The sequence below is a fragment of the Anguilla anguilla genome, chromosome 7, assembly GCF_013347855.1.
Source record: "Anguilla anguilla isolate fAngAng1 chromosome 7, fAngAng1.pri, whole genome shotgun sequence".
Classification (NCBI taxonomy): Eukaryota; Metazoa; Chordata; class Actinopteri; order Anguilliformes; family Anguillidae; genus Anguilla; species Anguilla anguilla.
In genome coordinates this window covers 43,091,440-43,114,149 of record NC_049207.1, presented here as the reverse complement: position 1 = coordinate 43,114,149, position 22,710 = coordinate 43,091,440, and the positions used below count along the sequence as shown (strand labels likewise).

The window sequence follows — 22,710 nt, the reverse complement described above, 5'->3', positions numbered from 1 at the left end:
CAGCTTTTTTCTGCTATATTCCCATCCTAGAAAAGTGTATAATGTTTAAGGCTCAGCATAAAATGTTTGAGGGGATAAGCAAAATTAAGTGCAGCTCAGAAATGTGTTCACCACATATGAAGACTTATTAGTCATGGATCTCCCTGGATATTTCAAGCTAAAATTTGAGTGATATTTGACTTCTGGCTTGTATAACTTTATGCAGCAGCCTAATTTTACTCTACCATGTGTTACCTGGTAGTAGGGCTCTATATGGGCTTTACAGTAGACTTTATATGTTAATTTGGTGGCACAGACGATATGCAGTATTACAATAAAACGTTGGTTCAGTCCCTCATGTTCTCTCTGTGGTGCTCTCACTCTCTGTTGCTGCCTCTATCTCTCATGATCTTGCTCTCTTTTGATTTCTCTCATATGGCTGTTTCCTCTTAGGGTTTCATGGAGACACCCCTCTTTCTTTCTTTCTTTTTTCTTTTTTCTTCCTTTATAGCTCTCCCTCATAAAACTGCTTTCTTGTAGGGCAACACAGAGATATTACATAAAAGCGAAGCACTGTGAATTGGGCCTGCCAGAGATGGAGAGATAGAGAGACATATTAAGAAGTGACACTCCCTGATGTTCAGTCCTCCACACAAAGAAGGTGGAATTGGGGTATTAGATCACGGTTACCTAGATTTTACAGCGCAGTCTCTTGTTTTTTTTTTACACCTGGAGAACCTGTTATGGAGCACCTGTCCAAATACTGTACTGTTGTTTTTACCACTTTTGACAAACGGGCATAAAATACGAGGTTTGTAGGTGATGGACTGCATTTGGTAAGTCCAAAAAAATTTCTATGAACTACATTAAATATTTCATAAAGGGTTCTGGGCAGGATCCACACAGTGAATTCTGTGTCTAAGTCACATTAGTGGGCTGGGGATTTTTTTTTTCTTCATTTAAAAAGAAATCTCAGAACTCATCTGTGTACATCAGAGAAAGGAAACTTTCAAAATATTTCCTGCATGGTAATGAAACTGACTCTGATAATGAAACTGGTAAATGGTAAATGGACTGCATTTATATAGCGCTTTTATCCAAAGCGCTTTACAACTGATGCCTCTCATTCGCCACAGCAGTTAGGGGTTAGGTGTCTTGCTCAAGGACACTTCGACACGCCCAGGGCGGGGTTGATCATAAAACTGGAAACTGATCATGAAATTTAAATCACTTGGGTTATCTTTGGATTTATCCAAAACATTTGATTAACTTCAACTGACAACATGTTCTTGGATGTGTTCTTCATCTTTGGATACAAAGCTAAAGTAGCCAAGTGCCTATAGTTACTTAAATCATCCATAGGAGTCCTGGCCCTGGCCATAATCTGTAACTGCACTAAAATAAGTGTATCTGCAGAATACCCCAGTGCCGGACCCCAACAGCTTCACTTTGTGTAGCACAGGGACTGATACTACACCACAGGTACAGGCACTCTACATGGCTCTCTGCTGTATTTAGGCCTATACCCTCTCACGTGACGAGTCAGACAGGAAAAAACAGAGAGGTTCTTTCCTCCGGAACAGCCACCCACAAAAAAGAAAATGACAGTGTTCTTTTGTTTCTCTTTCTCTTTTTCACACACACATACACACACACACAAATGCACTTGAAATCTACTGTTTTATGTAAATAAAAGTCTGCATCATACTGTATTTAGTGCATAGTATGCTTGTTGAACATGATGTTTGATTAGTAGTATGGCTCTGTTTGCGCAGGTGTGTGTGTATGTGCGTCCTTGTGTATCCGTGCGTGAGAGTGTAACTGTGCTTATGTGAGTGCCAGTGTTTGATGGGTCAGGCGCAGTATATGGTAGTGTTATTATTATTATCACCTGGCAGTGTTGGCTGCTCCTGGCTGCTGCAGAGCTCTTTCATCGCGCCCCTAAGCTCCGCTCTGTTCCTCTCTGCTCCGGCACCTTCCGGAGATCACAGTGCTCCGCTAACATCACACCCAGGTGGTGCCAGGAACCAAGGGCTCTCCAGGGGTTCACCCCCGGTTGTGCCGTCTCTCATCACCCCCCCCCCCCCCCCCGTTTGTTTGCGCATCGTGCGCTGAAAGGCCCAGCCATTTTATTTCTGTGTTCACACAAAGCCGATGCACGCAGCTAACAGCTGCGTATCTCCCCCACATGCTCTCTCCTCCTCAGCCTTCTCCTCCTCTTCCCCTCCTTCCCTGCTTTTCACTTTTTCTCATCCCGCTCCGCCCCTCTCCTTTGCTATCACCGCTTTGACCTGTCAGGTGCATGTCTGGACCATGGTTGTTGCGTACACAGAGGATGTGTCCTTTGTGCGTTCTCTAAGGATCCTTGAACTGCGTGTGCTTTGGGCCTTGTAGTGAGGCTGCCTACGTCCCTGTTTGAAAGGCTTGTGGATAGAATGGGGGCTGAGGTCTGAGAGAGGGACAGATGTGAGGCCATGCTACACTAAACCGTCCTCCGTGATGCGATGAGCGCACGGCTCATTGGCTCTCTGCTAACACTCAGCTTCCTCTCGTCTGGTGTACTATAGCCCCCTGACCACTGCCAGCCTTCATTGACATAAACTCATCCCCCAACCACACTCTTACACCTGGGGCCATGCTAAAACCCAGGGATTTGGTTGAATCGACCAAGTACTTATAACTCGCTGACTTTGTGTCTTGTGGAAATATTTTGTCACGCCCACTTTCATATTATCATATTTATCATTCCAGGAAAATAATTGGAGAATTTACAACAATGTAGACACTTAGCATTATGTGATAATTGGCAATTAAACCTGTGATTATTTTTCAGGGAACACTTCTAATTGTAGTTATGCTTGACAAAGAAACAGTGAAAGTGGTAGCAAACGAAAGCTAAAAATATATGGGCCACGTTATTGTAGTTCCGTACTTGGCCTACAATGCATGAACAATGTTACCAGAATGTACTGCTTCATGTACGTGCTATTGCTTTGTACAAGTATGTGGGTTCATCAAACACCAGTGGTACCCTGCTCACCACTGGACAAGTCGCTGAAGGATTCAAACGTTCTCTCAAACAGATTACAATCACTAGAGGTGTAGACAAATTTAAAATAGAGACCACAGAAATATTACTGCAGGTAAACATATATTAATATGCGGACTGTTTCGATAGAAAAAAGGTTTTCAACAAATGGTATTGCGACATTTTACACCCACAGTTATGCTTGCTTTATTAGGGTACAATGGCCAGCAAATTACTGTAATATCATTACCAACACACAAACATTAAATCATTGCAATGTAAAGCAGTTATCTCTTGGTGCTCTCTAGGGTACAATGTAATCTATTGTGTACAAAGCTTTTGGCTATGGTAATAACTAATGAGAGTGTATGACTAATTCAGAGTATATTTTTTTTCCATGTACTGTTATACAACCTTTTCATTTTACAGCTGTGCCATTTTTAACTTCTGTTCTGAAATCCCTCCTTATCTGTGCCAGAGTTTCTTTACTGTTCTAAATCTGAACTGTGCTGTATAAGTATACAGTACATATACTGTTTGAGAGACTTAGCTTTTTGGCAATGCAATGATGACCGTGCTTTGTGAATGTATATTGAATGAAAGAACAGAATTAGCTGGGTGGGTTTGGGGGGGGGGGGGTTGAGATGATGCAGCCATTTGATTCAAGTGGAGTGGGTGGGATTGACACCTCCCAGTGGAACCAGGGAGTGGGCGTGGTGCAGATGGCGGCTCCGTCATGGCCCCTTTAGTTGGCAGTGAGCATTGGGCTGAGGCCTGTGCGTTAACGTCAGTGGCATTCTTTAAGTGTAGGTGGACCCTCTCTAGGCCAAATCCCATTAACACTGCAATCTGGAGCTGCAGAAATGATCGCATACACAGACCGCATTAAACACAATGTAGGTTCTTAAAGGCTTTGTGCATATGTGTAACACCTTCATTAACATGTCATAACGCCTTTATAAATTGCTCTGTGAAAACCTATTTTTATAAAGTGGTTACAATATGTATATTCTTATGAAAATTATTCTGATGCAGCATCTCTGTGCTTATCAAGTTCTTATGAATGCTACATCCGGAAACACATTTACTTTAACACAATTTGTAGTGCTGCTAGAATTTCAGTGTTTAATATATCGATTAGTAGAATCCTAAACTGTATGTATATTATACATCAAAATCTATATAATCCAAAACATACTTAATTTGAGCAATTCTGTAATATCCATTCTTGGGAACATTTAAACACTCTTCCTCATGGTGCCTGATGTCTGTGAGAAAAATTCTCCCATTTCAATATTTGTAAGGAGGACTAGTCTGCCTCGTGGCAAACAGCACATTGCACAGATGAGCTATTAAAAGAAGGGATCCTTTACAGCTGTTGTTAAAAACCATGCAATGCTGCTAGGCAGAAGCCGTCGTGCAGCTCATAGGATAGTACCGTATGTACAGGGAAGTACCACACAGGGAACTACAGCTTATAGCTACAGTGCCTGTTATACAAGGGGCTAGCGGGAATCAAAGCAGATCCCCTCAGATGCGCACGAACAATGGACGCCGACTGAAATGAGCAGGATTGGAAGGGTAGAGCCTAGAGCCAAACTCGTCTGTGCGCATCGCGGCGCTCATCGGCACCGAACGTAGCTGAATAGCAGATGGCCGATCTCGTGCCTTTCGGAGGCTGATCGTCGGTGTGGGTCTTTAGCGGCCGTTCGGTTTTAGTTATTCATTTATTTCACCCCGGCTCAGAAGGTCTGCATTGCACCAAGGGGGGAATCCCCCCGCAGCCGTACCGCTGCTCCGTATGGCTGATTAAGGCAAGGGGGGAGGGCAGGGGGGGGGGGGGGGGGGGGGGGGGTGGGGGCGGCGGCTCCGTCGTCTGTCTGAGCGCTACGGCGGAACTGCGAGCCCAGAAGAAAAAGATTGATTAACCTCGCGGATAACGGCGTGCGGGTGCTGTCACACTTGGCGCCGTCCAAACAGACCTTGCCAGCGTGCCACAGCGGGAAAAAAAAGAAGCTTTGAATCACGAAAGACAGAAATCAAGCCGGGAAAAAGCCTTCTGGCTCATTAAGACGCGGTACTTATAGCCGACGCGTGAGGCTGCCAGTAAGCTACATGATGTGCTTCAGTTGCTCTGCTTCCTCCAACACCATCCCCAAAATAACAGTTGTGTTAGTGGCTCAATTACAAGATCTTTTCCCCCATATGTTGTACTGTTGCTTGCCATCATCACAAGCTCTCGATTACAGGGAAATTCTAATTTCGTCTTACCAAACATCTTTATGCAGTTTTTATTGGTGACTCATTCCATCAGTACATACCTCAGTCAATTTTAGGGAGCACAGGCTAGTATGTGGATTCTCCAATATGGCTGTAACCACTCAGTAAGTGCACTCTCCCATCAGAGCTGTGTAAGAGGACTGTGCTACCTGTGCAGCAGGTGATTGCACCTGACTGGTCAATGGAATCCATCTTTTGTAATGGGGTAGAAACCCTGGCAACCGAAGCTCTCCTTTCATGCGTGATAATGCACAATTGAGCAGTGGCATGGCCAGGATTTGAGTCTGGACATTGGTGTGCATCATTGTACAAAGTTCACGGATACTCTTCAAATGTTGGGTGTTCACATATGGTTTTTGAATATGTAGTTTTTGAACACATGATTTTTTTCGTAAGGGTTTTCTTCACACAGGCATTACCGTTCCTCATCCTCGCTTGTTCTGACGTTCAAAGACCTCTCTATTCTCTGAGAATAGTGTTTCTCAGCTATAATAGACCATGCAGCTGTAGCTCAATTTTGAAACCCTGGAATGAAGAGACCGTGGAACTTTAACACTGGAGTTCTGTTTAGCGCTATTGAGTTATCCCCCTGAGACCCAACAAAAGAAAAATGAACTTTTTTTTTTTCACTTAACACCAGTGTCTTGGATGACAAAAGCATGTTGCAGTAAAAATGTAAAAATATATATATTTTTTTAGCTGTCAGCAAAGTAGAATAAGTGGTTCTTGAGATTAAGACCAGAGACTTGTGTCCCCTACTGAAAACAAAAATGAATGGCCTGGTCTTAGGGGGTTATTGAAAACATTCATACTGAACATTTCATTCATGTTTTTGAAAATAAACAAGTGGTTTTGGAGGCCAGACCAAGACATGATATACAGTTATGAGTGTTTTTCTATCCAGCTGTAGTTTATAGCCATGTTTTGAAAGCAAGGAAATAGCACTGGATTTCCATCCATAGGGTGCTGAGTCACTATTCCACTGCAGACCAAGTTATCTTACCTGGAATGCTGCAGTAAATATCCAGTTACGGAGAATGATGAATGTAAAATATATGACATGTAATTTGCTCAGCATGAGTGCCAGTAAGGAAAATGGATTTTAGTTAATATATTTATTCTGTCATGGGTTTGGTATTGGTTTTGCCTTTTTTGCTTTGTTTCTGTACATTTTAAGCTTTCTCTCATTGTATATTGCCTTTTCATCTTTGTGCTGATTGTGTTTTTAATTTTATCCTCCTATGTTTATTATATTGTCCTTTGTTTTTTTAATTTATTATTTGTATGCAAAATGCTGTATGAAAAATGCTTAATAAATACTTCATTTATTTTTTATTTTACCCACGCTTTCTTCCTACACAGTGTGTCCGGTCATAAATCATCTATAAATCTGAGTTCAATGAGGGCCAGATGTACTCTGTAAGAGATGTACTCTGCAAGAGTTGACTGAACATTAAACTGTTTTACTGTGTAGTCCCAGCCAATTGCTTTACGCCGTTTGCATTCTCCCTCTGTTTCAGATCTCGTCGTCAAAGTGGCCCAGAACAAATTAGGCTCGGTGCAAGCCGAATATCAGAAGGTAACGCTGCGCGCTTGCCAATGCGAACCGTGACGGATGCTGTTAGTCGCTGAAATAGTACAGCCGTTAGGCATGATCAATACCCAGTTTAAATTGCCCCGAGCTCCCGTCCGACGGCCGTTTTAATGGCTACTGGCTGCCAAGGTGAGACAGCCTCTCTTTCAGTGCAGGAGCAATGATAATTGGGCCTGGCGTTGCAATCACCGAAAATCAAACGACAAATATGATTTGGAATCCCTAGTACTTTTTCTTTTTAAAGGAATATTATGATGCTAAATAATAACTGATATTCATATTTTGGAAAAACTGCCAAGACTTTCTGCGACTTTTGTTAAATATGTCCATATGATATGAGTCGTTCTTCACGAGATTTCGTAATTCACGTGCAGTGAAGATGTTCAGTTGGACCTATATAGAATAGTATATGGTCCTTACAGTGGTGTTTTCGTGCATGATTTATTACTTTTCCTGCATCTTCATTGAACCTTTACTGTCGACCTTCAAAAGAATGCAAGCTGAAAAGTTTCAAGCTGTTTTAATTAACAATCGAAAACACTGGTTAATGCGCCTTGTCCTTAATTTTGAGTTCCTTGCCATTGCTGGCAAACTTGTAATGCTGTGCAAGAATGAAAAAATAACAATTTTATTAAATTTACTACCATAAGCAAAAAAAAAAGACACATTTCTGTCAGATTTAAACCAGGTCTAAATGAAAACTAAGAAAGGATTAATTTATGTGCCTTTTTGTGCATAACTGTACATGCATGTGAGCGTTTGCGCGTTATCAACTGTCTTTGTCCCTGGGAGGTTTATTTGAGCTGTTCACCCTCCCATGTTGCTCTAATTCTGCTTTGATGATGACACATTGCCCTGTCTCTGTTTTCGGCATGCTGCTTCTTCATTGCATGCGCTCTTCGTGTGCTCTGGCCCTTCAGCCGGAGAACGTTGTTCTGACGCTGCAGGTAAAGTCTCTTTTTCTCTGTCCCTCTCTCCCTCTCCCTCTCCCTCTTATCTTTTTACTCTCTCTCTCTCTCTCCCTCTTTCTCTCTCATGGCTCTTTCTCACTATCTCTCTGTCTCCACTGCCTTTCACTGCTGTTCCTTCCCCATTAACCCCACCCCTCTGGGCTGTTCCTTCCCCATTAACCCCACCCCCCTGGGCGGGGCCTCAGTGCTGAGCTGGGAGACGTGTCCTGGGAATCAGTTATTTATGGTTTCAGGCCATATTTTCCGATCTGTCCCCAATGATCTTCATCAATGTGTTTATGCTTAGTTTGCCCCAGAAGTGTAAATCTATCCACATTTTACCCAGTGAACAAAACATATTTAATAAGCTTCAACTCAATTGTGTACTCTGGCAAAACAGCATGCCTGCATTTTAATATGTACCTTTAAACGTATAAATATGTACCATGAAACAAGGAACGAAGCAAGTTGAGTCAGAGATAGAAAAGAAATTGATGAGCCAACCCCTTATGTACCAGCAATGCATGTCCAAAATAGAGCAGTTGCTTATATTTGACTTAATATTTGAAATGATTGGCTGGCAATTATAAACCTAGTACCGTATTACTGTTTCCAGCTGAAACATAACAAAGGCACATTCGACTGGGTTTCCATGACAGTTCCTCGGTAACAGATTTGAACTGTCCGCTATTGTAATCGAAGCCTGTCAGGTTTGGTTTCCAGGTAAATGGGTTCTGGACTTTGGCCGTGCTGATGTGGACAGAGATCGAATGATTCCCATTATACTGACCTCACCAAAGCACGAGGCGTACACAAGCACTACTGCAGTACAAAATAGCTTCAATAGCTTCCACGCATCTGCTGGTGGAGAACGCTTCACCAAGTGGGAATGGATTACATGATCCCAGAGAGGCTCGTGCAACAGACCACAAACGAGCTATACCTTATTAACAGATTAACTATATTGTAATCACTAAAGGTGCGGTGCGTAGCAACACACTGAAACATAGCAGCCATACACAGCTAAAGTGGATCAGAGTTACGCAGACTGTGTTATTAATTTTGTTCAAATCACATAATTATGTTGAGCATTAATTATTGAGGTGACAACAATGACACCAGGACATGGTGAATGCGTTGTTATATGTGTTTATGAAATGCACATAATATTGTTACACTTTCGTAAGTTCAACTTAATAGAAAGTGCTACCACTTTAAATTGGGTATGATAAGAGCTAAGAATTACTACCAACAAACATCATCCTGTCACATCAGAAATTGAAAATCTTTACTTTAGTACTGTTTGAATTTTTCACATAAATGTTTAGTCCTGTGGTTTTGAGAGAAATAGAGAATCTCCTACTCTGTGGTTCTGTTTTTTTGCCAGCTTCGAGGAATCACACAAGAATCCTACAGTGTGTAGGGCAATTTGGTGGTCCCAGATACAGCTTCACCTCGTCTTCCTCAGCCAAACTGTGGCATGAATTTGGCAGTCCGATGATGACGCAGTGCAGTATAGTTTCAGGTTGGGATGAACATTTTAATTGCACCAGTGAGTTTGGCTGTGTTTCTGGAGTCTTGTCATACAGACAATTACCAGCTCTCCTGTATGCACTGGTGGCTCTTGATCTAAGCGGCACACTCCATATTTCATAAGCAGGTATTTTTAGACTTTGGAATGAGCATGTGCAGTTGTGATAAGCATCTGATTCAGAGCTTTTCATACTGTAGTGGAGAGTGCTGTTCCAACAAGCCGTTAGTCTTTTCATACAGTATTTAAAAGACTCTTAATGGCATGGTGACTGATTACTTTGGGTAAGAGTACTGTAGAACCAAATTTTAGGTATTTTTTTATCATTTAAAACTATGATGAGCTATTGCAAAATATGCGTGTAAAATGTGCATATAAACATATTACGGAGAAAGATGTGATATTTATGTCAGATATAAGTTTGTTTTGTAATCTCAGCACTGTTTATTTTCTAGAGAGTTAACACAATCTGATAAGTGAAAACTCAACACAGAATAACCGAGACTAATATATTTGGTCATCTAACCATTATTTCACATTCTCTTTCAGCTATTTCCTTTCAAGCTGGTGTAGCATTCAGAGTGGGTTTTTGTCTATTCTCTCATTTTATACTTATGAAAATATGAAAGGGTTGCACTGAAACATTTGCTTGTTTGTCACCGGCCAAAATATTTCATCTCACCAGTTTTTTTTGGAAATTACATGAAGAAGTGTAGCTATTACTAGTCATGAAGGTACTACTGATGCACCGATGTCCATTGAAATGAAGTCCCTCTTTGATCACACGTTCCATCCTCACTCCTGGAAACACAAGTAGTGTATCCCTTAGGAAGGCTTGCCTCAATAGATCAAGGTTGTCTCTCTTCACGTTAGATGATCTGACTTGATTATGTACAGGTTCATTGTCTCATTTTAATTGTGGTGTTTAATTTAAGCAATGACATATGGTCATGTTTCTGTTGATGACAGTCTGACTACATTTACTGACAGAACTATACGTCAATAACAATATGGAATGTCACGTCCACAGTACATTTTGTTAATTCCTTATTCATTATTTTGTATCACATGGACAAAAAATATGTTATTTTAACAGAAGCTCAAAAGCTGAAGTATGTGGACCATGAAATGATGCTCATTTAAACTCATTTATGTTCAGTCGTGGAAGAAAATATGTTCAAAATCAAGTCACATCATTAGTGGTACTGATATGCTGCTTTTACATCGCAGTCTAATATATGTCAGTCTGCCTGCATGCTACCGTATGCGTTGTGTTCATTTCCCATCCTTGACAACCGTGATCGTAACCACGACGATAGGCTGCACATAATATCTGTCTATGAGGTTGTTTTATTTTTTTTATTTTTTTGGGTGGAGAAAAGACAAGACTCAGTAGCACGGTGTGTAGAAATGTCCCCTGTAGTCCCTCTGTTTCCTCTGCTCATGCCGCATGCTGCCGGCTGTGTATCGTCGCTAAGGGGTGGCTGCTTCCCGTCGCTAAGGAAGGCTTCTCCCCCGCGGTGTCACAGGTGATGTACTACGAGGTGGGCTTCATAGTGTGCGCTGCCCTGGGCCTGCTCTTCGTCCTGCTGGTGCCGCTGGTGGGCCTGTGCTTCTGCATGTGCCGTTGCTGCGACAACTGCGGCGGCGAGATGCACCAGAGGCAGAGGAAGAACGCCGAGTGCAAGAGGGGATTCTTCGCCACCCTCCTCTTCACCACCTCCGTCTTCATCACGTGAGTGCCGCCCACACTCCCCTCCCGTGCGCCGCCCACCTTGCGTTCCCCGACCCCGCCCCCCGCCCCAGCCCCCCCCCCGCCCCCCCCGCCCACCCAACCCCCCAGCCCACCCAACCCCCCAGCCCCCCCCCACGCTCGAGCTCCAGTGGCCGTAGGTGGCGCGTGGGAGCGAAGGCCAGATATCGGCGTAATGACTCCCACTCGCCGGTTCGGTTCACTCGTTATATCAAGCTCAAGACTCGCGGGGCTCGCACTGAGCGCACGCACAGCTCCAGAGAGTGACACATGCTTTATAATGGCTGACACTGATACAGCGTGTCACGGGTAAAGATGAACAACAAGTAAACAAGATGCATCGATGCCTGCAGGCACAATGGCCCGCATTTGTAAATGTGCTATTTATTCTGTATCTTTTTTCTTCTTCTTTTTTCTGGAAGGTACATTCAGTGTCATACTTGAAAATAAAGATTTATAAATAACGTTATTACTGGTTAGTACTAGTAAAGCTTAATGTAGACTTGCTTAATGAGGGCTTTATGACTGCTCACTCATTCTAAAAGGTGACCTTTATGAATAGAGCCAAACGCAGACAATGTTTCCATAGGTCTGAGTTTCCTGTGGGCAAACTGCACACTGCGTGACTGAGGTGCCACAGCCCCCGCACCGGCCTGCCAGTCACAGCCCGGGGTGTGCGGCGTGCGATTTCTTTTCATCGGGTTCATTTTCTACATCTTTGTGCCTCTGGCTCCGATGATCGAGAGTTCAGGCTCATTTCAGTGTACTTTGCTTTATGCCTCCCCGCTAGAATCCTTTATTAGACATTCCGCAGCAGTGTCCTAGCTGCTGGGTGGCCGCTGGCCCTTCCACCGATAAAAAGCTCTTAAAAGCCTCCGAGGACGCCAGGCTGGAGATTGACTGCAATAAAAGGTTCGCACCGCGTGGGATGTGATGTCTACCGCGACTGCTTCGCTCAAGCTGTTTACGGCGAAGAAGACAAAATACCACTCCTCTCCCCCAGCTCCCGCCATTTCCCCCCCCACACCCCACCCCTCCTCACCCCTCCCTCACCCCTGCTGTAAACGAGCGAGAAAATGAAACATTTCAACCTTTATCTGTTTGGTTATACGGCAATGCTCTCTGCAGTAGCGTTGGAGAACCGCAGATTCCCTTGGGAATATAAAGTGCTGTTTTATAACTGCTGAAGATATGAATTGATATACAGGATTGGCACTGAAGTCATAAATAGGTACAGGTTTTTCTGTACAAAGGATACACGAAGTACACAAAATCCTGACATTAACCACACTAAATACTGTGCAGTTTTTCCACTGCCATAACTGCTTGCTAACAGTAATAAGAACTATAGCACCAAACATCAATGGAGGAGTTGGGTTGTGAACCTCAGAGGTTGTGCCTGGGCCAGCTACTAGAAGTGAACCCTCCCCCTGGCTAGTTAGCTCATTTGCAATTGGTTCCCTTATCCTGGGGGGCTGGGTCTTTTTTCCCAGTTAACTGATTTGAGTTGAACTATGTGGCAGCAATGGTGGCAGTGTGCCGTTTGCCATGACAAATTCCCAGGGTGCATTGTGGGTAGTGTGGCTTCAATTCCACATAATAAAGATTTATGGGAAATTTTTTACACAGCTATTCTAAGATGTAGCTGTAAAATCTGAGGGATAAACAGACCTGATTGTTATCTTGAAAATACACAACTACAGTACTATGAGTACATTTTTCTCCCTGGCTTTTTTTTAAATTAACCTTGGAATTGACTAAAGGCCGTAAATATTAAGTCCGGAATTTATAGCGTTCGCTAGACTGAATTGTTTTTCTCGCGGCGAAGAGGTCACAGGCAGTGCCGCGGTCTGTCTCACATGATCAGCTCAGCTCTTCCAGTGCGCAGACACACTCAGTAATCCGGAGGACGTTTGCGGCCTGTCACTGTCCTAGATAATTACCACAGGACAATGGCCGCAGTTGTCCTGCCTGGCCGGCACACATTTCCCCCCCCCCCACATAATGCGTATCACAGTGACTCTGAAGTTCAGCTCAGTTTTGCTCTGATGTTATAGTTGTTTTTCATTTGAGATACAGCCTCTTGGGTACGTGCATTTTGGCTGAATTAATAAAAAATGACCTATTTAAAGACAAAATCTATAAAAACAAATCTTGTCTCCCTTAGCTGTGCTTGGTTGAGCAACGCTGGGGGTGTTGAAGGGTGATTTATATACTGTGGACTTACTGAGTTTTTGTTTTTTTTTGGGTGCGGGGGGTGGGGGTCTGGGGTTTATGTTAAATAGAGAGTACCTGGCTCTTATGTTGCTTCAGTTCTGTCATGAATGCCTAATGGAATTTTACCCTTTGATTTCATACATGGTAATTTTTGCCCCTTAGTCCTCCTATGAAATACAAAGAAAAATTGTTTCTGATTAAGTCTATAAATAATGCATGTCATGCAAAAATATATATTTGTACATCCATAATAGATTGGTAAAGAGATCATCCTCATGAAAGATACAAGAGACATAAAAAATACAGAGAATTCCAGGCTGCAATAAACATAAAATTGATATGTGGCGTTGTAGATCAAAATGCCGTTTTTAATGCTGATAATTAGGGACTGGTAGCAGCAGCCTGCAAACAGTAAATCTAAAATTAGTTCAACAAGTTAATCTGCGATGCAGCTCCTTCTGCTTGACAGCTGCAGAGGAAGAACTGTGGCAGTCGCACCACAAGGCTATTTTTAAGCCTGGGGAAGGAGGCCTGTGCTTGTGCACTGTCAGAGTAAGACTACTCCTGTCCTTTCGAATCCTCTTTCTCTGGAATTCCGGAATATTCCTCCCTCTCGGCGGACACGACCACCGCGTCTCGCGTCACGGCGGATCAATACCGCGCCGCGTTGGGCGGTGGAGAGGGGGAATGGGGTCGCCTTTCTCTCTCTCTCTCTCTCTCTCTCTCCCCTTTGAGCAGCCACAGTATTAACGAGAGGAGACTTGAGACTCCTTGTCCCGGCTTAACGTCTTTCCAGGGATCTGGGCCGCCAGTGAAGATCTGAACACAGTGTATTCCTCCTGCCTAATCATTGTGGAGGGAAATGTGCGGCTGGATTCTGCCTGTTCGGTGGATGTTTAGGTTTCGAGCATGCGCACCAGAAATGCCATTGGATGTCTGTTCTGGGCAGTGAACACTGAGGCACTGTTTATTATTCTGTTTATAGACATCTGATATCGGACGATATGGATTAAAAGGGCTTTCTACACTGGGATATTATATTTGTAACTTATATTTGTCTGTGAGAGACTTATTAGGGTACTCTTTGTGAGGAGGCATGAGTATTGCAGAGGTCTTCCATTCGCACAATATATAGGTCATTACAGCATCACATGATCTGTTTTTAGTCTGTGAGCTTCTTTCAGTAGAACAGTATGTTAATATACTATACGCTTCATGCTAATTTGTTCCTGAAAGTAAACAACGGTGTGATGACCGTGTCTGGCATGACAGACCTTGTCCTCAGCAGCTGTTGCACCAGGAGCAATGGAATTTCATATGCTTATTTAATAGTTTTATGTCCACACTGTTTACTCTAGAGCTGAATTATGCATTTGTGCTTTAATTCTTTATGTGACCTAAGCTTGTAATGGCCAGATGAGCCAAAGACACTAAATGACACCAATACAGCAAGTTTATTAAAGTTTTAAAAATTTTAATAATTTCTAGAAAAGTCCAATTTATGTATCTATCTGTATGCACAGATTTGTAATTGTTCTAGGCCCCCTTAAAATCGATAGAATTAATTAATCATCTGGTATCTTACATTAAGTCTGCATTTACTATCTTATGTTACAATGTAACGTAAACGAGTTTAAAAATACTGAAGGCATATATTTTTACTTTTTAGTGCCACACAGTAAACACACCTCGATTTGCACTATTTTCTCCCGCCATTGACTTAACAGTGATCATTGACAAAGATGTAAAACCTGGCATGGCGTGCAGTGCAGTCCATAGGGCGACTCTTATACACGCTGAGTCATATACAGGGCCCCCTGTGTGGGTGGGAGTTTGAATCCCTGCCACGGTACCTTCTCTATCTGTATGGCAGGCATGGCTCCAAAAATAAGGCTTATATAAGAGAGCCACGATCTGTGAAAATTGTTCATCCCCTGTATATGGGATAATAAGGCTTCTTCCCTACCCCGGCAGTCTATACAGTTCACAATGACACACATATAGGGTTATAAAGAACACACTCATGTAGCAGCCTGTTAAACGACATCAACAGGTCAGTATGTCAGTTAAATAGTGCCTCGCTGTACATTTAGTCAGCAGTGACCCATATAAACATAAGGACGTATGTCATTTCAGTCACAACAAATGCTACAGCTGTAAAGCGAGTATTAAGGCTCCACAATGAAAAGGCTTGGCTACTTTGCCCTGGTTTCATGATGGGTTCCCCCTGTCTTGCATATCGTATGACAGATATTGCTTGTTGTCCGTGGAAAATGGGGAAAATGCGGACTCGTGGAGGACATAATTGTGCGGCGAAACCGGACCCTGGCGCTCACTGCATCGCTGAGGAAGGCTGGTCTTTGTCTGAGGGTCACGGGAAGATTAATTCCAGTTGAGTTACGGGAGGAACGTAGGCTCTCCTCGCACAATGGGGAACATAGAAAACACAAAGGAATGATAGATATCCGCAAGACACAAACAATGACCTATATTTTGAGGAACTGGAAATATGCTTCTTCTAACCTCCTGACCAGCATTGGAGAATGTTTGGAAGGAGCTGTTTATCTGGGGTTTTTTTTTTTTTTGAAGATGCCTAAGAAGTGCTGACTAGAAAGGAGGAGGGAATTAATATGATAAGGCCGTACACCTCAGTGTGTCTCTCCACATTTGAATTAATTTCCCCTTGGAACATAATCTTTGATACATTCAGCAAAATAATACCATTGTATTATGGATTTAGCAAAGCACTATGTATAAAATGTTGCTTGTCACAGTGTTACTAGCCAGCTGCCACAGGTCAATGAGGGAGGTTGATATTTTATTTTATTTTTTACTGAAGCTCACAGTGGCTCTAGAAGATGATGCTTTGCCATGTCTTGTAGGCTTTGAACGCACGGGCCTAATGTTTCGTTAGCTGAATGCTAATCGCCATTTACTATCTGCTGTTTGTCCTGAGGATTTCTACATAGGTTTCAATGCACCTTTGGGTCGGTTGCCTCTGGGATTCTGTTCTCATCTTCCTCGGGTTATTATGTATTTATTTATACTGTGAGATCCCTGGCTGGTTTGCGGCCCTGGTGGTAATTGCTCCTGGACCGGCGGATGGCGACGAGCCTCTCTGAATGCGCCGTTGGTTAGAATGCGCTCGCTGTGAGCTTCAAAGCGCCTTTGTTCGGCGGCGAGGTCCACGCCGATCCCGCCCGGTCCCGTTGACAGCCGGCTCCTGGGCAGACGGGGGGGTAAAGGAGAGCATCCACAAAGGGCCTTTGTGATGCCGCGGCCGGGACCGTGACTGCGACCGTGGAGAAACCGGCCCCCGCCGCACGGTTGTGCGACCGCCGCCTCGGCCAATTGGCTGTCAGCGGGCTTCTCTGTCAGCGGGCCACTCCTGTTAGGAACTCACCTCAGGAAAAGCCTCAAAAAGTAATTTCCTGAAAGATAACATGAATTGTGTCCAGGAGGCCAACGTACACAAGACGGCCAAACTGAAATCCGGAGAAAACGAGTATTGCACTTTCAAGTTCCTCGGTAATATGAGGATTAAAAATCCTATTCGGTACCATATAAAGAGCAGTTCAAAATGTTATAGTTGCTGAATATTTCATTGTAGAATGCATAGCTCTCTCTCTCTCTCTCTCTCTCTCTCTCTAACTGGAACTTGGTGAGGAATTTATGTAAGTATAGATTACAGTAGAGTGGTTTTTGAAAGTATTACAAAATGGTAAAATTACAGGCTTTCTAATCTGTAATTGAGAACAGGAGAACAAGAAGGAGCACAGTGCAGGTTACAGTGTCAATATGCTTATTATTTATTGCATAACCTCTTTCTTTGGATATTTCTAGATCTAGACATGGTTGACTCTAAGGGCCTGCTTAAGCTGGTGAACTGATTTTGTGTCTATTCAGGTGTCTGGTAGTTGTGGGGAAATATGGGTGACCTTAGAGGGCATAAGCACTGCGGGGTATATTACTTCAGGTACAAGCGGTTTACTTAACTTCCCCAGTTTCACTGAAATATCCCTGAGGGGGGCGGGATCAGCACTCAGCCGAGCAGATAGGTTTGACCCACGCGTCACTCTGACCCGGTCAGGAGTTGCCGTCCGCGCCGGGGGTTTGTTCTAGATTCACTCCGCCGCTCTCTAAATAAGCCCGCGTGCTTCCCAGCCGTGGGGGGGAAACGTCTTCTTCGCAATCCCTCAGCTGAGAATGAATAATTCAAGACGGGAGGGAGAGAGAGGCGAAGATATGCCCCTGTCACTCAGATGATAACGGCGCGACGCGGAGGCTATAATTAGCATTGTGCCGTGCGCCAGCGTGATACCGGGAACGCGGAGAGACGCCCGCCCGCCCGCCCGCTGGCGTGTCACATGCTTCTCCCCCGCCCGCTGATCCGCGGCCCCGCGCCTCTGGTGCGTCGCTTTCGGCGGGAAAGCGTAATGAATCCACATCGATTTGCTCCGTCGCTCCTCCCGTTCCGCGTTAGGAAGCGCGCGGCCGAACCGGAGCGATCCGGCAGGCATTTCTGTACATCGGCAGCTATGCCCTGTTGCTCGCTGACACGGGCCGGGTTGCCAGATGCATTATAAATCCCCACCCCTTCTCTTCCACTGTATCAGAAGTGATTATCTGGAGTTGAGCGTTTGGAACGGGCAAAAGATGAAAGTGCATTGGCTTTTGTTGTGTCGGTGATGGAGACCGACAAGCTCATCATTGTTCCTTCATTCGCATGCTTAACGCTGCCGGTGTTGACTGTCCAGTTCTGGTGATGGCATTGTACAGTCTGTAGAAGATCTGTGGGTACCAGGGAACCACTCTGAAAGCATATATTCACCAGTAACACAACTGGCTATGGCACTCAGACCTTTAAACTGACTCTATTTTCTACACACATCTGATGTTTGTACTCGTATTCTGATGACCACCTTAAAATAAGCTAATTAGATTGCATGGGTATCTGCTGCAGCAGCATATCTTGTTGCTAAGCTTTGTAGCACTGTACTTTACAACAAATGTCCTATGGAACCCTGCTGTGTGGGGCTGCATAATCATAGGCAATCCTGCTGTCTCTGTAACTAAACAGACCTCTTTGAAGGTTGCTAGATTAGGTGGAATTAGCTACAGTATCCTTGCTAATTAAGACGAGACTTCACCCTGGGCAACCATACTGCTGATTAATATCACCTTCAGGGAAAACATCCACACTTGGCTTCTATTTTCGCTTTACACTCTGGGGAGATGCTATACTATGATTTATTCTGTCAATGAATTCGCTGCTCTTGGTCGGGTTCCACGCTTCTAATAAAGAAACATTTATTACGTGCGAGATTACAGTTTGAAAGATGTTCAGCCTTTTCAGTTCGAGCTTTCCTCAAAGCAGTTTATTGAACAATTAATAAATAACCTCTATTGTGTGATGTGATTGCTTATGATGTTCTATTGAATTGCACAAACCCATCTTTATCACCAAGAGCACCGGCAAATGTGGCCATTTTGGTACGTGTGTGTGTGCAGTGCCATCCTTTGGTAAAGATGAGTACTGCGCCACATATGCAATGGTCTATATAAATTTGTTGTTGTTATTATTATTATTATTATTAGTGGAAGAACAACTGTTTTAACCTCTCAACATGTATGTACTGGATATTGATAAATGCAAGTATGGATTGTGGAGGGTAACATTGAATTTAATCTCCTAAAATTCCTAATATTAAAAAGTAGTATGTTTTTGGAGGTATTCTTACCTCTGTACAAAGGGACAGTCAAAAAGACTCAAGTGATTATTTAAATTTACACCCTCATATTTTTTTCGTCCATGTATGAAGATATCTGTTTTAAAAGGTTATTCGGGGACACCCCTGAGAGTCCTGACTGCTGTGTCTTTTTTTGTGTCTGTGGCCCTCTCAGGGCGGGAGTACTCTGCGCCTACGCAGCCAATCAGAACCTGAGTTCTCAGCTGAAAGGCATGAGGAAGCTGGTCAACAGCAACATGAGAGACCTGCACACGTTCGCCAACCAGACTCCCGCGGTAAGAGACAGAAGAGGTTTAATCTGGGATTGATTATCTGCACTGCCTGTACCGTCTCAAATAATTCCTTTTTGTTTTAGTGGAAAATTACAGATAATCACTATGCATGCATGTCTTCTGGCTGGCGTGCATGCACTCATATGTGGTTTTATTCGTTCTGTCAGGCTATCTCTGCACACTTGAATCTTCTTACAACTGTCAGAATGATTTAAACACAGAACCCAAAAGTGCTCATATGTGTTCTCAGACAAAATATATTCTGCGAAAAACCAACGCTACTTTACTATGTGGAGGGGAACAGTTTTCATGCATGCACTTGCCTTTGTTTCAGCAAATCGACTATCTGATTGGGCAGTATGTCACCGCAAAGAAACGAGTTGTCTCTGACCTAGAGAGTAAGTAAGACCGCCTACTTTTCACCTGAACATAAGCCTCCTAAAACTCCTTAATGAATCTTGTTCATTTCTAGTCACAATCCCTAGAATATTTCATACATGTGAAAAAATTCAAGAAACAATCATAGTGAAAAAAGTATGAAAAACAGAACAAAGCAGATGCATGTACAAGAATATTTAAAAACTTTTCCTGTGTTAAAAGAAGGTTAAGGAATGATTCATGTTTAAATCCTATTTTAAACCATTGTCACAATGCAAATGTTTTGTCGTTTGGATTATTTGGAGAGTTATAAATAATCAGAGACTTTATTGTCTTCTAGCTGTTCTAATTTTGACTTTGCCCTTGACAGATATTGGGCCTTTGCTTGGTGGTAAAATTCACCAGGAGCTGGAAAAAGAGGTGATCCCCGCTCTCGATGGGGTATTAAATATGGCCGGAGGTATGTCCCATCACCTTTTCACTTAATTTTCTAAACTTTTTAACTGAAATTGATTTTTTTTTATTCATCACGTGTGCAATCTCTGTTCATTTAATGAAACATTTCATTACACATCTCATACAGTAAACCTAATACAGTAAGTTGAAGCTGATGGATTTATAATTTATTTTCTTTCTGTTTTTCTTCATAAAATAAATTACATTATACAGATATTTTCAAATTTCCTGTAAAAATATTATGAGGTCATGGTATTATGTTGAGATGACATTAGACTGTATGCAATCATTTTGATTACATTATCTCAACAGTTTTATTTGAGTTAATGTACTCAAATTTATATTTGTTACATGTGTATATTGCTTTTCCTGTAAGAGTACAACAAAAATGTTTCTTTGCTATTATTAAATAATATGCAAATGTCAGTATGTATCATATTTTATATTTGCACTTTTTCCTGCTGCATTTCATCTACATTTAGAGCACTGGAACAGCTTTTAGTGGCATAGTGAAAATTGCAGTCCAGTCATGTGTGACATGGAATATCTTTATAAGAATACATTAATAAGACAACAGAGTCTCCAGCCTTCATTCTTAAACAGACTGCTCTGGGTGGATTCACAGTCAGGGTTGTCATTCCACCAAGGCATGCTGGGATGCTTGTGGTTGTAGGCTCAGACAAGCTGTAATACAAATTGAGTCTTTATGCAAGTTTGTCACACATATCCATTGCCTCGTGGTTCTTTGCTCAGAAGCTGTCTCGTAACCGAAGCAACCGCTAAAGCCCCTGTGCTTTCCCTGAGATGAGCCTGGCTGTGGTGTAGGATTAACGGTTTAAACTACACAAGCAAAACAAATTGGCCAAGGCTTTTGTAAATATATATTTTATTTCAGGAATTTGCTGTAGTGATCCGTCATGTGATTGTATAAGTCTACAGGGTGGGATGCTACAGTCTTCCATACATCAAAGGAACAAGGATTACTTGCTGTGACCAAAGCTTTGTGAACCCCCCCTTAGAGAAAACCCCTGCTCACATTCTTAACCTGTCAAACAGACTTTTCAAAAAAACTGATGCAGTTAAACCATGACATTTTTTTCCCAGCCATTTGTGTCAATACATTCAAATACTTAAAAATCTTAATTGCTATATGCGCACAATCTAGTATCTACAGACTAGAAGCTGCCATTTATCCAGAAGTAATTGTTGTTACAGAAGTACTGTTAATCAAATATGCTCAGGAAATTTTACGAATATAAGAACTCACCTTGCTAAATACAGTATGGGATACTCCACTCTCGATCATTCGTTCTGATACCTCATTTGATACCCTTCCCAGAAGGCCTTGCTGTTGTTTTTCATGCTTATGATCCCCCTGATTTCTTCTGCTCCGTCCTTGTTGTTTGCTTTTGGCCTCAAAGTCAAAGTGGAAAGGGCCATCAAAGGTAACAGTGACTGATGCCAGAACAGTGATGCCTTCTTGTGAATCTAACCTGGTGTCACTGTGGCATTTGGTCACATGCTAATCCCAGAAGAGTGATTCTCCCTTGTGAATCTAACCTGGTGTCACTGTGGCAGTTGGTTGCGTGCTAATCCCAGAACAGTGATTCTCCCTTGTGAATCTAACCTGGTGTCACTGTGGCAGTTGGTCCCTTGCTAATCCCAGAAAAGTGATTCTCCCTTGTGAATCTAACCTGGTGTCACTGTTGTGATTGGTAACATGCAGATCCCTGAACCTCAATATTCCCTTGTTAGTGTATGTGGTTTCGCTGTGGTGATTGGTCAAGTTACAGGTCCCTAGCCCTGCCAAGACTGGGCAGAGGTCAAAACTCACAGGGTCAGCCCAAACATGACATATAAAATGTAGTATCTATAAAAGCTCCTAAACCTCAGTTAGTTTCACTCCCACCTTTGAGTGGTGGAATGCTTCTGTGTAGTTTAAGACTAGGTCTCAGTCCTAGACCAAGAACTGAGTCCTAGATCTAGAACAAAAGCTGTCCTTTGTCTTTAAGACAAAAAGAAGAAGTTTTGGTTGTGTTTTTTGTACCAATATGATTTTATTAGGAGGCAGAGAGGAGGTAGTGACTTCTATTCGTAGGTGTTTGTGGGAAGGCCAGGTGGGCTTTGACCAACTGTGTCTCCTTGAAGTGTGTGTGTTTGTGCGTGTGTGTTGTGTGTGCGTGTGTGTTGTGTGTGTGTTTATGTGCATATGTTAATGTGGCTGTGAATGTGTAAGTGCAGTTTGGGGTGGGTAGAGTGACTGACACTAACGGTTCCTCCCGTCCCTCCTCCACAGCGATGCGGGAGACCAAGGAGGCTCTGGAGAACGTGAGCGTGTCTCTGGAGATCCTGCAGGACGGCTCCAGCAGGCTGGCCTTCAACCTGAGCGCGGTGCGTTCGCGGCTCAGCTCCACCCTCAAAGACCCGGCCTGCGCCCTCGAGGACGCCGCGCCCGTCTGCGCCAGCATCCGCAGCTCCCTCGCCCAGCTGGGCATCGGCGCCAACTACTCCAAGGTATGCCC

The 22,710-nt window shown here is 43.2% G+C and overlaps 1 protein-coding gene across 13 annotated transcripts in view; it reads left to right on the top strand.

The window, feature by feature from the left end:
- prom1a (prominin 1a) overlaps nt 1–22,710 on the top strand; it is a 58,271-nt gene that overhangs the window by 15,901 nt on the left and 19,660 nt on the right. For 8 of the 13 annotated variants that reach the window (XM_035425595.1, XM_035425599.1, XM_035425603.1 and 5 more), the window contains exons 2-8: nt 6,808–6,866; nt 7,802–7,828; nt 10,892–11,097; nt 19,237–19,357; nt 19,689–19,752; nt 20,103–20,192; nt 22,485–22,702. In XM_035425595.1, the coding sequence (XP_035281486.1) occupies nt 6,808–6,866; nt 7,802–7,828; nt 10,892–11,097; nt 19,237–19,357; nt 19,689–19,752; nt 20,103–20,192; nt 22,485–22,702 (785 nt within the window). The remainder of the gene's footprint in view (nt 1–6,807; nt 6,867–7,801; nt 7,829–10,891; nt 11,098–19,236; nt 19,358–19,688; nt 19,753–20,102; nt 20,193–22,484; nt 22,703–22,710) is intronic. The other 5 variants (XM_035425598.1, XM_035425600.1, XM_035425604.1 and 2 more) reach the window with 1 other exon arrangement.